The sequence below is a fragment of the Arachis hypogaea genome, chromosome 9 (genome assembly GCF_003086295.3).
Source record: "Arachis hypogaea cultivar Tifrunner chromosome 9, arahy.Tifrunner.gnm2.J5K5, whole genome shotgun sequence".
In the NCBI taxonomy this organism is placed as follows: Eukaryota; Viridiplantae; Streptophyta; class Magnoliopsida; order Fabales; family Fabaceae; genus Arachis; species Arachis hypogaea.
The window spans coordinates 120459729-120478180 of NC_092044.1; the positions used below are offsets into that span (position 1 = coordinate 120459729).

Below are 18452 nucleotides of genomic sequence, written 5' to 3' on the forward strand. Positions count from 1 at the left end.
GAATGTTACTGTCATCTGAAATTAGATTCCAGATAATATTATGAATTCTCTAGCCTTTTATAATTCAGTTTAATCCTTGAATACAACAAATCTCCTTTGATTCTGTTTTCTTTGGTGCTTTGCACCTTGAGCCTAGCCGTGACTTTAAATTTTTTGTCTCAAGCTTTACTTGACACAAAAACACCACAAGCACTTAACTGGAAACTCTCTTTAAGTTCTGATTTTTCTTTCAGTTACTTCCAGATAGTGGTGCTCAAAATCTTTGGTATACTCTGTTAAATGCATTTGATCTCAACTCTTAGTGTTCTATCTCAAGGATTACTTGACACAATCACACCATAAGCATATGACCAGGAAACAACTCTTTGAGCTTTTAATCATGTCTGACCTCCCTAGTCATTGATGCTCAGAGCCTTGGACCTTGTTTTTATTTTTCTTTTGCTGTTTTTTTTTTCAAGGATTAACTTTCACTTATTACAGAGAATTCATAATAGTTCTCTAAATTCCTATTCTTTGTACATCAACATTCTTTGATACAAATTTAAATATGCACTGTTCATGTCATACATTTAGAGTCACAGAAAATACCACCACATTTAGATAAATGAGACTACTCTTAAAATTAAACTTACTTTCTCATGCACTACATCTTTTCTTCTTTTTTTTTATTTCAAGCTCAGTGGGCAATACATGAGGCACCTTTCAATATTAAAGCAAATAACAGAAAATTTCAAAATAGTAGAACTAAACTAGAACCTAGGAATTTATCTAATAAAGGATCATGCAATAAACGAGATAAAATAGCAGAAAACCAAAACATAACATAGTAAGAGCGGGAAGGAATATATAATGAAAAAGATTCAACCACCTCAGTTATCCTAGTGGCCATTTTATTCTTCAGGCTGTGCTCCTCCGTGAAGATGATTCGCCTCCCTTTGGTACCATAAAAATAAACAGAAAAGCCATCAGCGAAGCGACAACACCAACTTAAGGGTTTGCTTGTCCTCAAACAAAGAAGAACTGAAAACAGAGAGGGACATAAAAAGACACACAAAAAAATAAAAACAAATAGTATGATAAAAGAAGAATAAAAGGATAAAAGAACGAGAGATTAAAATAATTAACATAAATATATTATCCTTTTGTTTGTTTTTTTATTTTTTATTTTATTTTTATTTTATATATATAGTTATTAAATTATTTAATATATATGTATAGAAAGGGGGAACGTATATGTATATAACGGGGGGTAACGTATATATATATAGAAGAAGGGTGTTGTGTTTAATGGTTAATTAATAGGGGAGGGTGGGGAAGAGGTGTTGGTTTGAATGGGGAATGAATGAGGGGGTAGGTGGGGTGATCACGGGAATAAGGGGAAAGGGGATGAAGAAGGGTATTGTGGGGATCAACTTGCATGTTTTTTTTTCTTTTTTTCAATTCTCCCACGCTGAACTTGGAGATAGGCAAAAATTTTTTGAAGTGTTTGGTTCCTGTTCTAAAATAGCTGCATGATCAAAACACACGTAAAATAAAAGAAAACAGTAAAAACTCAATAAAAATAAAATAAATAAGAAAACTACTACTACGAAAAATAACTAAGGATACGAAATTACCGGGTTGCCTCCCGAAAAGCTCTTCTTTACCGTCACTAGCTTGACGGTCAGCTCCTCTAAGGAGGAGGATCATAGGGGCTCAGCTCTTCACCCCTTACTTTGAACTTCTTTCCTCTGTCTCCATAAAGTAGCTCAATATGCTTCAGAGAGAGTATTCTGTTTACTGTATAAATCCACACTGGATTGCTAGTCAACACCACTTTCATTCCTGGGAAGAAACCTTCAGTGGGGATCTTTTTGTTTCTCCATCCTCTGGTTATTTTCTTCTTTTTAGGAACCTTCTCCTTGGTGGATGATGCATTCCCGACACCAAACTTAGGTTTGATGTCAGGAGGAATTTTATTGATTGTCACCAAAGGAGGTTTGAGCTGCAGATTCTGCTGTGCATCATCAGGGGGTTCTTGAAGGTTTGGATCAATAAGCTCAGTCTGCATGCACCTCTCTTTTTCACCTGTTGAATGTATATCTTTGAAGATATGAAAGACCAGTTGCTCATTATGCACTCTAAGCACTAATTCACCTTCTTCCACATCAATTTGAGCTCTCCCAGTGGCTAGAAATGGTCTTCCTAGGATTATAGAGGCATTTTCATCCTCTCCCGTATCAAGAATCACAAAATCTGCTGGGAGAAAGAACTTACCCACTTTGACCAAGACATTCTCCACTAATCCGTATGTAGGCTTTATAGATTTGTCTACCATCTATAATGCTGTCCTTGTGGGTTGTGCCTCTTGGATTTACAACTTCTTCATCACAGACAAGGGTATTAAATTTATGCTTGCCCCCAAATTACATAGGGCTTTCTCAAAAGTGGTGCTTCCAATGGTGCATGGAATTTGAAAGCTCCCTGGATCTGGCATCTTCCTTGGCAAGTTATTCTGAATTATGACACTACATTCCTTAGTCAGGACCACTGTCTTATCTCTCTTTAAAGACTTCTTCTTTGACAACAACTCCTTCATGAACTTGACATAGAGAGGCATTTGCTCCAAAACCTCAGCAAAAGGAATATTGATTTGCAACTTTCTGAAGACTTCTAAGAACTTTGAAAACTGCTTGTTCTTGGTCTCCTTTTGAAGTCTCTGAGGATATGACATTTTAGGCTTGTACTCAGGAGCCTTTGGCAACGTAGGATAAGTGTCAAGAGAGTCTGGGAATGGGTTGTTCGCACGCTTTAGAGGGACGTGCTCTACTTCTTCCTTTTTCTCTGCTGGAGCTTCTTTCTCAACTGGCTCCTCATTAACTTGTGCTTTCGTACTTGCCACTTGACCATTTATCAAGGTGATAGCCTTGCATTCCTATCTTGGATTTGAAATTCTGTTACCAGGAATGCTATTAGTGGTCCTCTGGTCAATTTCATTAACTTTTGTGGCTAATTGACCCATCTGAATCTCCAAGATCTTGATTGATGCTCTGGTTTCTTGTCTAAAACTTGCCAATATTGCTTTTAAATCAGTGTTCTGTTGGGGCTGAGAAGTTGCTTGCTGAGATGACTGAAACTGGTGGTTATTAAAATTATTCTGTTGAAACCCATCCTGAGAATTATTATTAAAATTTTGTGGCCTCTGAGGTTGGTCCCTCCACCCAAAATTTGGGTGATTTCTCCACCCCTGATTGTATGTCTTAGAATATGGATCATTATTGGGATTTCTAGGACCACTCCCTATGTAATTGACCTGTTCAGAAGAGGATTGAGCATAATCATAATTATCATTTTGCACAAAATTACCTGTCATGTCATAAGGGATCTCTTGAGGTAGATTTTGGGTGTTGATAGCCGAGACTTACATTCCACCCATCTGTTGAGTAAGTAGATTTATTTGCTGAGACATAAGCTTGTTTTGAGCAAGAATAGCATTAACAGTTTTCATTTCCAACTCACCTCTCTTCTGAGAGGTCTCAGAGTTTACAGAGTTCCTATTAGATGAATATAAATATTGATTGCTAGCAACTAATTTAATAAGCTCAATAGTCTCCTTCGGTGTCTTCTTCATGTACAATGAACCACCTGCAGAATTATCTAAGTACATCTTGGACATCTCACCCAAGCCTTCATAAAAGATATCTAGTTGGATCCACTTGGAGAACATATCCGGAGGGCATTACCTAGTCAGTACCTTGTATCTCTCCCAAACTTCATAAAGAGTTTTGCCATCCTTCTGCCTGAAGGTCTGAACCTCCACCCTAAGCTTAGTTAGCTTCTTTGGTGGAAAAAATTTAGTAAGAAACCCAGTAACAACCTTGTCCCAAGTATCGAAACTCTCCTTGGGTTGGGAATCTAGCCATAGCTTTGCTCTATCCCTCAGAGCAAACGGGAAGAGCATGAGTTTGTACACCTCAGGGTTCACCTCATTAGTTTTCACAGTATCACAAATTTGCAGAAAATTAGAGATAAATTGATTGGGATCTTGTTGAGGGAGTCCATGATATTGACAGTTTTGTTGCACCAAAGTGACTAGCTGTGGCTTCAGTTTAAAGTTATTTGCAGTTATAGGAGGCACCACAATATTTTTTTCCATAAAGATCTGCAGTAGGAGCAGTGTATGAGCCAAGCACTCTTCTAGGTTGCTCATTCCCAACTGGATTTGCCACATTGGCATTAGCAGCATTATTATGATCCATAATGGACTCTGCAGCCTTGTAAAATCTTGCTTGTTGTAAACGCTGCCTGAAAATCTTTTCGGGTTCAGGATCAAAGTCTAAAAGAGGTTCCTTGTCTCTGTTCCTGCTCATAAATAAATAGAAAATAAGAAAAGATGGGAATCTCTGCGTCAAAGTACAGAGAATTCCCAGTGAGGTAACCCGTGTAAAGAGATAAAAATATTGAATAAAATAAACAGTGAAATTCGAAAATTACTATTCAACTTAAAACTAAAAATTTTGAAATTATTAGGCAAATTAAATAAGAAAAACTAGAATAAGACTAGGGAACACCAAACTTAATTTCAAAAATTAAAAAAATATTAGTGCTATTTATTTATTTATTTTTAATTATTTTTTTTTGGAAATTAAAGACAAAAATAAAATAAAACTAATGAAATATAGAAAGAAAATAAAAAAATTAATAATGGACATAAACAAAACGAAAATAAAAGAAAATAAAAAATAAAAAAGAAAATAAAAAAAAAGTTTTGAAAAGGATAAAAAATAAAAGGAAGTAAAATCAAACAGGGGAATAGGAAAACGAAACGAAAAACGCGAAAAAAATAAAGGAAAAAAATAAAAATAAAAATTAATAATACTAAAATAAAACTAATTAAAAGAAAAATATCTAATCTAAGCAATTAAACAACGAGTCGTTGTCAATCATAATCAATCTCTGGCAACGGCGTCAAAAATTTGGTGTGGAATTTACAACCACAAATTAACCGACAGGTGCACTGGGTCGTACCAAGTAGTACCTCAAGTGAATGAGGGTCGATCCCACGAGGATTGATAGACTAAGCAACAATGGTTAAGTGATTTACTTAGTTAGACAAACAGAAAATGGTGTTTGAGTGTTCAAAAAGCATTAAACAGGAAACTCAGAATATCAAAAGACAGGCAATAAATAAGTTGGGAATAAAATCTGGAGAAAGTAGTTAGGGTTTTAGAGTTATCTATTTTCTGGATTGACTTTTCTTATTAATTTATTTTAATCATGCAAGATTTAATTCCTGGCAAACTATATATGACTAAACCCTAATTCCTTAGACCTTTTTAGTCTCATCTAAAATTCATCAACCGCCAATTCCTTAGTCAATTAATTCCAATTAGAGGGTGGAGTTCAATTCTAGTTATATGCCATAGAAATCCTAATTACCCAAATATAAAAGGATTATATGTCACGTATCCCATTAAATCCAGATAATTAGAAATTTAGGAGAATATGTTTTCAAGCTGTTGTTCAAGTAAAGAGATTTTCCAAGTTATACAAGAACTCAATTAGAAAGAGGGTCATACTTCCATTCCACCCAATTTCATAAAATAAAGAACGAAAACAATTATTGAAATATAAATTAGTACATAAATTAAAATAGAAAAACAAGGAACAGAATCAATCCATACAATAGACAAAGCTCTTAACCTTGACAGTGGAGGTTTAGTTGCTCATAGAAAAGAGTGAAAATTAGGATTCTGGTAAACTGTAATTTACAGAATGAGATGGAATCTCCCAAAAGAGAAGTTTCTTTTTCCTTTTATATATAATCCTAATAAATTTAAATTATACTTTTTTTAAACTAAATAATATCTTTTTCTATTTTTAAATAAAAATAAAGTTTAAATCAGAATTAATTAAAGCAATCCGCGCCTTTAATTGATGAATGGGGACCACTTGCTTCGTAGGGAAGCACACCTAACTTGGCATCAAGCCACGCCTTACTTGAGGTATGCAGTGATTGGAGCTACAAGGCTTGTGTTGTTGCGCCCTACTTGAGTGAAGCAAAATCAATGTGGCATGTTTTTGTTGTGGCATGTGCCTAACTCAAGCTTTAGTGCGCCTTACTTGGAGTCACGCTCATTGTTGCATGTTGTTGATGCTGTCTCGCGCCTAATCTCAAGTTAGGCGCAGCCTTGGCCGAATTGGTGGGAGAGAAGTGTGGACTATTATATATTGTTGGAAAGTTCTGAAAGTTAGTTTTCTAACGCCACTAAAATCATATCTATTGGACTTCTGTAACTTGAGTTATTCAGGTTTGAGTACAGAGAGATCAGGGTTGACAGCATCATTCGCTTTCTTCTCTTTTTCTGCGGAAACTCCATCAAATCCAGCCAAATGCTACCTAAAATAAACAGAATTGCACACGACTCAAAGTAATATCCATAGTGGCTAAAAGATAATTAATTCTTGATTAAACTCAATAAATTAAATACAAATTCATTAGGAAAAGATAAAAAAGATGCTCACGCATCACTGTATGCAATTGAATAATTTATAATAAAATACAATTTCCTTTATAATATTTGTGTTGATTGTGATTTTTACTACAACATTTTATTAATATCTTTATTGGTTCTGATAAATAATTTCGATTTATTTAACGGAAATGATGTCATAGGTCAAGTTTTCTGTTAGGGGTTTCCATTGTTTTTGTAAGGTTCTTCTTCGTTTATGAAAACTGTATTGTTAGCTATAGAAAGTAGCTCTTTACTCTAATAATGAAGTGTTGTTTGGATATCTTCAATCAGATTTACTACTAGTTACTAATTATATGAGTATATTTTAGTGAAAGCTTTGGGATCATTTTAATGTTCATGATCAATTTTGTACTATACCTTTCTGTGATGGCCTTGGTGAACTTTATCTTTCACTATAGTCCTGTTATGTTTCACTACTATAGTACTTGGTAACTACTTTTGTTCCTTTTTTTTTTAATGAATGTTAGGATATAAATCTTTTTTTTTTCACTGTAATATTTTGTTAATATTTTTATTGGTTTAATTTTTTTTGGTGTCATCATTAAATAATTTTGATTCATTTTTTAGATTATTTGAGGTTCATTTAGATCCAAAAATAAATTCAATGTATTTTTGTTGATGATTGAGTCTTTTTGACTGTTTGTTCAAATCTGAACTGATTTCGATTTATTTAGAAATTAACTAAAGTTTACTTAATGCTGCTGTTAAGTATTTGATCAAATTAAGCAGAGGCACCATATATTTCGATTAGCGGTCAACAAACACCATATTAATCTTTCTATTATTCTTTGCTATAGTAGTATTATTTAATATGTTTTATTGTGTTTTTCTATGTCTATCCTATGAATCATATTTTACTTTCTTATTTTTTTATTAGTGGAGATTGCGAAATATACTTCATGAAATGGTTGGAAACAATCGATCCCAAAAAGATCAAAAAGAAAAAATACACATGTAAAAATTAAAAATAGATGAGTATTATTAAACATAGTTAAAGAGTGGGAAGGTGAGAGCTCTTCGTGTTGTTGATAGCTATGCTGGAGATGACAATGGAGAGCTTCTTTTATTACGTCTGTTCTAGGTGTTGTTTGTCTGTTTCTTTTTAACTTTGCTCCACTCTATTGTGTTGAACTCCTTTATTCAAAAAAAAAAAAAGAAATAATTGATGCTTTCAAACATGAATATAGTCCAATCATTCTCTTGGACAAGATAATAAATTGAGAGACAAAGTCATTGAATTAGATTCTATTCTATTCTATTCAATTTGTCTTGAAAGTCATCCCAATTTTTGGGACAAATTGTTCATCGACAACACACCTTAATTGGAAATGAACCGAAATATTATTATAACAATACCATTGTATAATAACAAATGAACTGAAATTTGTGCATTCTATAAATTCAGAAACTCATGCATTCTATCCAAATTCAAATTCATAAACAACATTGATTTTAGTAAAAAAAAATGAAATTATTCATTATCACTTTATTCAATTGCATTAGATTCTATTCCATTTCATTCAATGCAAAATTGTTGAAGAATGAAACTAGATAAAATTAAGAACAATCCAAACGTCGTCCACTTGATTCGATTCATAAGAATAATCTAAATCACCCTCATTCAACTGATTTGAACTTAAATCATTCATTATTTTGGAATACGTAAAACCTAAATGATTTTAATTACACTGTTCGATTTCAAAAGAAAAACAAATGCGAATAAAAAATCTGAAGAGAAAGAGAATAAAATCCGAAGAAAAGACAAGAAAATCAAAGAAGAAAATGAAAATATGAAGAGAAAGAGATAATAATCAGACGAAAACACAGAAAAATCAGATAAAGAAAAGTTTATGTTGAGGAAGAATGAGAAAGGGGATGTTTACGTTAAAAGTATATTATAAATGATGTGACTCTAAATCACTTGGTTGGACTTGGTTAGTAAAACTACTTAGATACAAAATATTTCTAAAAAATTATTTTTTTATGTGATAAAAGTATTTAAGCGTTAATTTTTGTAATAGATAAATTTGTCATAATAAAAATAATAACTTTTTATTTTTTATATAAAATTATCTTTCAATCTTCTAAATTTCTAATTTTTATAAATAAAAATAATAATTTATTTTAATTTTGTTATTTATACTTGCCATTCGGACATATATAAATTCAACTAATTTTTCTTGCACTGTAAACGAAATAAGGTACATTGGCGCCTAAAAATAGAACTTGTTGACAGCGTTTCTGACCCCACTCATTACTGTACCTACATTTCTCTCATTTCTCTCGTTCCGAGACCATTTTATTGATATTTCTGAGTTTTTGGGACATTATAATACATAACCCTGACATCAATCGCCTGAACACTAGCTAGCACATTACGGGAACCATCGACTTTAAAATTGGTGTTATTTTTTATCATTTAAATTAATAATTATTTGTGATTTACTTAACTAGTGAACTTTTAAAGGATTAATATTTCAACACATGAGTAAATTGAATGATGTTTAAGTAACAAGAGTAAGTTAATTGACAAATAGGAATTAAGATATTTATAAATATTTATAAATTGTACTGAAGGATATAGTTGTTCAATTTAAAGAATTTTTTATTCATAGTAAAAGCTAAATAACTAATTAATTTGATTTAATTAGTCAATTTAAAGGTTTTATTAGTTAATTTTTTTGTTTTGAATTTGGGAAGAATTTTTAAGTACTGTTTTTTATGTTGTTTATTATATTCTGATGTTTATTTGAGTTATCTTTTATATATTTTAGAATAATTTTGAACATATTAGAGAAGTTAGTTTGAAGTAGAATATTTATAATTTTCTTTTAAATAGAGGCATCACTTTTTATTGTCTAGACGGGTTAATCACACACTTGCACTCTTGAACGCTATCGTTCCTTACCTGAAGGAAGCTGGGTTTGGCGATATGGTGCAGCTTAGGGACTTTGTGTTTGACAACTCCTTAATCACTGCATTCATAGAGCGGTGGCGTTCGAAAACACACTTTCTACCTGCCATGGAGTAAGTGCACTATGATCTTGCAGGATGTTGCGTTACCACCTTGGGTTACGCACAAACGAAGAGCCCAGTGGGTGGGTGCACCGTTTTGTAAATAATACCAACAATTTGCTGATTCTTTTATTATAAATGTTTAATTTTTGTCCTATTATATCTCGTTCACTATGTAAATGGCCTGACTCATGACTCATCACATGTCTTGTTGAGATTGTACACGAGATATGCATAATCCACCATTTCGAATGTATGAAGTTTATAAACATGATACATTGAGACGTGTGCATATAGAGATAACAACGGGGCGGATAGTGTAACAACCGCCTCTCCCCCTCCACCCTTTTTAGAAAATTTAATTTGAAATTTTCTAAAAAGGGTGAAGGTGGGAGAGCCGGTTGTTACAAGTAGGGGCATGTCTTTGCCCTATCCGATCCCGACCCGCCTTCTAATAATCCACATCAAATTCGTTCTGCTTTTATCCGTGAATAGTAAAATGTTAAACTCTAACCCACCCCTACATGTACCTGTTCCTATAATTATTAAAATCCAAAAATTAAAATAAAATTTTAAAATTTATATAGCCATCATTACATAAATAACATAAATTAAAGTAAAATTTAAATATAATACAGTATTATTAATTATTTTACTAATTATTATTATTATTATTATTATTATATATACCGGGGTGGATATGGGCAGTTTACCCTAAACCCGATTTCATCCCATTCAAAAATTCATCCCGTTGAAAACCTGTCCTGAGCAGGTAGAGACGGAGTGAATATCCACAGGTTTGGATAGTGTTGCCATCTCTATGTGCATATTTTATCTCGTTTAGTGTGTAAATAAAATATGGCTATAAGTATAGACGAGATAAGGCATATTATGAAAATGCATAAAATACATTTAAATTGCCATATATGCGTAATTAAAATATTTATTTTATTTATTTTAAAAAAAATTCTTAATTTTCATATAATAAAATAAAAATAAAGTAGACAAAGAGAAAGAGAGTGGCTCTAAATCTTTGTAAGCGTAATCGAAAGTGTGTGAAAGATTGAAGAAGAGTAATCAACAATGGCACTAATAACTCGGTCACATACGTTACTCCACTCTCGTTCTTGTTATTCTTCGCCATTTTTCAACCGACCACTTTCCCTTCCATTCCCCACTCGCGCCACGCGCCTCCGCTCCTTTTCATGCGCCACAAGCAGCAACAGCACCCTTTCCAATTCCATTGTGGCCGATTTGCTCGATTATCTGAACGAATCATGGACCCACTTCCACGCCACCGCCGAGGCAAAACGCCAACTCGTGGCTGCGGGGTTTCAGCTTCTTAAGGAGAACGAAGAATGGGACCTTAAGCCCGGTGGACGCTACTTCTTCACCAGAAACATGTCTTGCTTAATTGCTTTCGCCATTGGACAAAAGTATGTGCTTTTCAATTCTCAAGTCTCAACCCTTTCCTTCAGTTTCAGCTCCTTCCACAATCAAAATTTGTTTTTCGTTTTTTCCCCCCTCTTTTATCACTATTACTAACTGTTACATTCTATTACTTGTGCATAATACTAGAAACCAATAGAAATCCATGCTTGATTTTACCGATTTATATGATATCCAATTGGGTATTTAAAACCATGTACAAAGTATCCTTTTTCATACTGTTGTAATTGATAAAACCATTTGAATATGGCTACCAACCAGAGCCTAGTTCAGCTGGCAGGAGGGGAGGCTGTGCTAGCTTAACCACAGGTTTTGGGTTCTGTCTTATAGGTATGCAGTTGTTTTAAAACTTTGTAAAGAGAGATATGCTGCTCAAGTGATCATAGTTGTCTCGAGCAGGATTGTTTCCTATAGGAGGATACCTATGGTTTTGACTAGAATCAATATATATTTTTGTTTGTTTGTTTGGTTGGTTGGTTTGAATTGTGTGCTATTTTTATGTTTAAGGTACAATGTTGGCGATGGTTTTCATGTCATAGCTGCACACACGGATAGTCCTTGTCTGAAGCTGAAGCCAAGATCTGCATCGACCAAATCGGCATATTTGATGGTCAATGTGCAAACCTATGGAGGTGGATTGTGGCACACCTGGTTTGATAGGGATCTGAGTGTTGCAGGGAGGGTCATCGTGAGGAGTGGTAGTGGTAATGCTTATCTGCATAAGCTTGTCAAAGTGAAGAGGCCTCTGTTGCGCATACCCACCCTTGCCATTCATCTTGACCGGTACAATCTTCTTCCATTAATAATACAAATGTGAAAGTTTTAGTTCTATTTGCACATTGTCATAGTCAATTCATGATATAAATATATTCGTTCTAGTTGCACTGAGTTGAAATGCTTCAATGATTAGTTTGAATTTCACTACAAGTGTTTGGATTTCATTGCTAGCACTTTTGTGCATACTGAAGCAATTTATGGCTTTAAATATCACATTATTTGAGTTATAAAGGAATTTGTCTGCTTTTCCTATTACCCCCACCCACATTATTTTTTTTTCTTTTTTGCCATATGGTAATGCTATGGCACAGAATCATGCATGCTTGCTGATTATTTTTTATTTCCATCAACCTCTCTTTTTTTTTTTTTTTGTATAGCACAGTGAACCAGGATGGATTTAAACCAAATCTAGAGACTCATCTTCTCCCTTTACTCTCAATGAAACATGAAGAAACTTCTTTGGAATCAAAAGAAAAGAGTACTGCAATGTCATCTAAATCTTCTCATCAACCACTGCTGATGCAGGTATCTATTGTTTTTCCGTCTTTCCATTTGAATATTAAGTACCCCTTAATTGTTTGAACAAACTGATATGTTCATCGATTCTAACTATTTAAACTTCAGTTGAATATTTGAGTACCAGAGGAGAATAACCCATGCATAATCTATTAAAAAAGATATTGATTTCATATAGCCTCACAGTAGTTGCATGCCAGAACTATTGTTCTATGCTTCATTTCAATTATATAGTACAGTCTAGAGTAGAAGAAATCAAAATTCTTAATGTGCTGCCAAACATGAATTGTAATAATTTTGTAGTTGCTATAACACAGGATTCCTTGTGAGGTAACCTAAAGAATGTCATCAAACGCCTGGTACCATAGAAATAAATATAGACATCTTCAGGACGAGCAACATTAGAAATCAATATCGTACTTTAGGCTAGAATTTCTGGTTTGTGGTTTCTAGCATGTTTGACTTGTACTTGACTGTAATATAATAAACATTGATCCCTTGTGAAGTTACAATCCATGTAGTAGTTTATAGTCTCTGAAAACCTGACAACTTAATTTTACATTTTATATACTATAGGAGAATTATATATCAATTAATTGGTTGCATTGGATTTTTACATCCAAATGCATGGTAATGTCTAGGAAGACATAAAAATAAAGATTTTCTTTCACAGAAAGGGATTACTGCATGTGATTTTTGTTATTTTCTATCTTAGATTAGATAAAAGCACATTTGAAAATAACCGAATAGTTTAACCAGCAGAAGCTTGGAAGTAAAATGAGGTAGCAAGGAACACTGCACGGAAATTATAATGTCAAAATAAGTGATGAAACATGTCTTCATGTGTGCTACCCATCTATTTGTATGTTCGAGATAGTGCTTTTAGTACTTTGGATTTGAGAATTAGTTTCTAAGTCAAACTAGATTGATATTTGCTGTTTAGCAATTGATATGCTGAGATTGGAATGGAATTGAAATAATTAATCTGTCATGATTTTAATTCTAGCTTACCTATCTATTGCTTATTACTATTTAAAATATTCTTGGGCTTTGATTCTCAGGTATTGTCGGATGAGTTGAACTGTGATGTTGATGACATAGTGAGTGTTGAACTAAATGTTTGTGATACTCAACCTAGCTGCCTTGGTGGTGGAAACAACGAATTCATATTTTCTGGAAGACTAGACAATCTTGCTTCAAGTTATTGTGCATTAAGAGCACTTATTGATTCATGCGAATCTCCTGGTGACTTAGCATCAGAACATGCAGTTCGGATGGTTGCTTTGTTTGACAATGAAGAGGTATCCTTTTCTTGATTAATCTTTGCTTTATATCATTTGGTAGACTCCAAATTTCGCTCACTAACTAAATGCGCCAACTACTTGCATCCATCGTGTGTGGACAACCACTGTGATAGTGACAGTAGGAAATTAAAGTGATCATGACAAATTCTTTGCAGATCATGATAATTCACCTTGCATCATTTCTTGATGCTATTTCTAACAGCTCCTATTTAGGTGGGTTCAGGTTCTATTCAAGGAGCTGGTGCACCTACCATGTTTCAGGCCATAAGACGCATAGTTGGAGACTTAGCAAATAACCATGTTGGTGAAAGTTCTTTCGAGCGTACTATTCGCCAATCATTTCTTGGTATGCCATAATGCTGTAAATTTCTTACCTCAGTTGATACCACAAGTCTGTATATTCAATTGAGTCAATTGCAAGGCTGCAGTTGTGAATATATTGTGGTGTGCATATTAGTTTCGGCCAACAATTTGTAAGAAGTAAATACTTATAAAAATATGTATATTCAATGTAGAACAGGTATCTTTATTTTGGTGTATAAGCAGTAGCAATTTTAAGTTCTTAATGTTTGACATAAAAATCTGGAGAAGTCCACTAAAGTATCTTGTGGGTTCTATATAATAGTCTCTGCAGATATGGCTCATGGAGTGCATCCAAATTTTATGGATAAGCATGAAGAACACCACCGACCAGAGCTACAGAAAGGGCTTGTCATTAAACACAATGCGAACCAGCGATATGCTACCAGTGGAGTCACATCTTTTCTCTTTAAAGAAGTTGGAAAAATTCATAACCTACCAACTCAGGTCATTTCTTTAACTATTATGATTTACATTTGTTCAAACTGATGCATTATTTATCTAACATGAAACTATATGCAGATGAGAATGCATGTCATCAACTATTCGTTTCAATTCATGTAGCTTACCTGAGTACTTCAAGGGCATGGAATAATTTCAAAGTGCATTAACCGAACTTCGCATGGTTGTTTACATGCAGGAATTTGTGGTTAGAAATGATATGGGATGTGGATCAACCATAGGTCCAATACTGGCTTCTGGGGTTGGCATCCGAACTGTTGACTGTGGAATTGCTCAACTTTCAATGCACAGGTACTAGTGAATGTTTTCTTTGCACTAAGAACATTAGTGGTTATCCCCATCAGTTTATACTTCCATGTTTCATTTATACCCTTGTTTTGACTCTGCTTATACTTGGATTGCAGTATAAGAGAAATATGTGGGAAGGAAGATATAGACATTGCTTACAAGCATTTCAAGGCTTTCTATCAAAGCTTTTCAAGCATAGACAAGATGCTCACTGTGGATATCTGAGATGCACTATAGAAGGTGTTTGACTTTTGAGACAGCTTGCTTCCATAACTTCTTTGTTATGCTAAGGTTTGGTTTTGCAAACATGATCAAGTTCGGCTTCTATATGGGTCTGCTCAAGTGGAGATGTAAATGGCTAAATGCATTATATAACTAGAATGTTCTTGTCAGTGGACAGTGGTTGAGTGATACCATCAAGTTTGAGTGCCTACTCTTATTCGAAGGCTACTTTCCACCAGACTAATTATAACTTGAAATAGTTAATCAATTATTACAGATTAATTACGCAATTTTCTTTTTACCTTAAGCCGTTGAAAATAATGTTACCATGACCGTTTTGTCCCCCCAATGCAATATTCATTTGTAATTGTTGACACATTAAAAACACAAATAGAACAAAAGAATATTGGAAATAATATTAATAATTGCTAATATCTACTCTAAAGATATTTTAAAAATATTCTTTTAAATATTAAAAGTTTTAAAAAAATTATTAAACTCTTAAAATATAGAGTAAAGAATATTTTGTCATTCAAATTTGATAAAAATTTTAAAAATAATTTAAATTTTATTTTGTTTTAATTTTGTTTCAAAAGTTTTTGATTTGTATTAAATATATTCCTAATAGATAAATTTTTAAAAAATTTAAAATCAATTTAACAATAATGCATAAAAATTATGCTTGATTTGTTTGTGTTGAACGTTGTTCTTATGAAATTGTTATTGAATTTGTCCTAAATATTTTGAAAAGTTAGCTGTTAGGAATATATTTGATACAAATCGAAAATTTCTACGACAAAATTGAAACAAAATAAAATTTAATAGTATTTTTTAAATTTTTATCAAATTTTAAAGACAAAAAATATACTTTATTCTAAAATATGTCGGTAGGACATAAAATAGCTATATTTCATTAAATAATTATTCCGAAAAAATACCGGACAAAAACAACATTTATCCAAAAGTTTAAGAGAGCCCCCTGCTATGCAGTAATTCCAAAAAAAAAATTGAGACACGAATTAGTTCTTTTAAAACAAGTATAGTTTTGAGAAATGAATTTTCGAATGCTAGAAAAAAGTGTACATATATTAAATCAAATTATTAACATTTCAAATACCAAAAGGAGTGAACCTCCAACATGAAAAAGCAACAGACAGATACGTCAAAAGGCACTAATATATATATATGTGTGTGTGTGTGAGAGACAAAATATGACAAGAACATTGTCGTATCCTGATTAAAGATAGAGCTAAACTCATAATGAATAAAGATGTGTTAGATTTGGCCATCTAAGTAATTAATTCTTAAAATATTTTTCTTTTTATTAAGAAGGGAGATTTTCACCATTTTTCTAAAAAAGAGGAACAGTTATCCATTATCAAAGGTGGAACCACACTAAAAAGTGATTATCTACTATAAATACATTGACATTCTCAGATATATTCAGAATTCAATCTACATAAAATTATGTTTTAAACCCTTACTAACTTAAGCATCGGAGTCTTTTGCAAGTACCACCCCCTAGGCCTCTATCTCTTCACGAAAAACTCGAATGGTGGCACTTCGACACAAACAAAAGTTAGACGCTGTCTCACCGCAGTCTAGACCTCACGTCTAGGCCCAAAAGTGACCCAGTTTCAGGTAATCCTCAAAACATTGGCGCCATTGCCGATGACCTAAAAGTCTACACCCAACAATAGCATACAAACAATTTGAAGACGGGCATACTGCATCTGAGTCCGAACCAAAACTTCAAAATGATGACTGAGCTATAGTATACCTCAACGGCCTGAAGGAACGAGTGGGCCACACGGAGAAGGAACATCTGGAAACCTTTTAACTCGGCGAATTCATTCAGAGGTACATCCCCTCAAAAACGAGAGCCCCCACACCCAACTAAGATAATGGGATGCGTCCATGGGCACCACGGCCGGTTGGATAAACTCGAACAAGAGATCGAATGACAAAAAGAAGCAAAAAGAAACCTGTGAAAGGAGGTACGACGTTGAAGAGAACTGGAGAAAAATCTTATGAAATTGGAGGCGAGTTTGTGAAATCGGACCAATAATAGAGATCGGGAAGAAAATTCCATTCGAGGAGGAGGCCTGTTTATAGAAGAGATCATGCGGGTCAGGGTTTCTCAGAACTTTAAAATCCCTAACATGGATCTCTATGACGGCACGACCGACCCAAGGCATCATCTTAGCAATTTCAAAAGTCGGATGTATCTGGCCGATGCGTCCGATGCAAATCGTTGTAAGGCTTTCCCAACGACGTTAACTAAAGCAACAATAAAGTGGTTTGATAGCTTACCACCTAGGTCGGTGGCTTGTTTTGACGACTTTGCAAGGAAATTCTTACCCGATTTCAATTCAAAAGGACAAAGTCAAACATGTTTCAAGTCTCTTAGGTGTAAAACAAGAAGTCGGGAGTCTCCAAGCGTACATGGAGAGGTATAACAAAGCATGTTTAGAAATATAGAATCTACCTCCCGAAGCAATAATAATGAGGTTAGTTAATGGTCTTAGAGAATGGTCATTTTCTCAATTTATATCAAAGCGGTATCCGACCTCTTTATTGAAGTACAAGAACAGGCAGAGAAGTGTATCCACATGGAAGGAAATGCTCGACTTAGTAGCCCCAAGGCCAAACCTTCCCTACCAAGCTCAGGATAAAGAAAAAGAGAAACACAGTTCGGAAAAACCTCAAAAGGTACCACAACTACACTCCACTCTAAATCTCTCTTGTAGATATTTACATAAAAATTTGTCACATTGAGAAACTTCTACCTCCTTGTCTGGTTAAAAAAAGGCTGAGAGTCTGACTGAATATTGCGAGTATCACAAACTATATGGTCATTTTACCAATGATTGGCCAAAGAAGGTCGACTAGAGTACCTCACTGGAAGGTCAGATGACACAAAAAAAGGAATAGAGGTGATGACGATGAAGGTCGGCAAGATCGGACACCACAAACCCCTGAAAGGCATATACACATGATAAATGGAGGATTTACGGGAGGAAAAATTACTAAGTCCTCACGCAAAAGACATCTTAAGGAGGTATACCAAGTCGGAGAAAATTGCGGAGTTTTTGATTTACCGACAATTGTATTCACCAATAAAGATGCTCAAGGAGTGACATCTGGTCACGACGATCCAGTGATAATCACAATGATCCTTGCTAATGCAAACTTCCATAGAACTCTGGTAGATCAGGAAAGATCGACCGACATTTTATTCAAACCCGCTTTTGACAAACTCGAGTTAGAAGAAAAAGAACAGAAGGCTTATCTAGACAACCTTTTTGGGTTAGGAGATACGCTGATCTGACCTCTTAATTTTATCTCGTTACATACAACTTTTGGTAAACACATGAAATTAAGAAACTTAAGCATTGACTATATAGTGGTCGATATGGCATCAGCTTACAATGCTTTGATAGGTCAAACCACCCTAAACCAATTAACTATAGTTATTTCTACACCCCATCTGTGCATGAAATTTCTAGCTTCAAAGAAAATCGCCACTATAAAAGGAGATCAG

The 18452-nt window shown here is 34.0% G+C and overlaps 1 protein-coding gene across 1 annotated transcript; it reads left to right on the plus strand.

Moving 5' to 3' along the window:
* The first annotated feature begins 10509 nt into the window (after nt 1-10509).
* Nucleotides 10510-15198, plus strand: LOC112712724 (probable aspartyl aminopeptidase). The gene is made up of 8 exons (XM_025765657.3): nt 10510-10966; nt 11487-11762; nt 12134-12281; nt 13334-13573; nt 13790-13922; nt 14202-14383; nt 14577-14689; nt 14803-15198. The coding sequence occupies exons 1-8, from the start codon at nt 10614-10616 to the stop codon at nt 14909-14911; spliced, it is 1554 nt and encodes a 517-aa protein (XP_025621442.1). The 5' UTR covers nt 10510-10613; the 3' UTR covers nt 14912-15198.
* Nucleotides 15199-18452: the final 3254 nt, after the last annotated feature.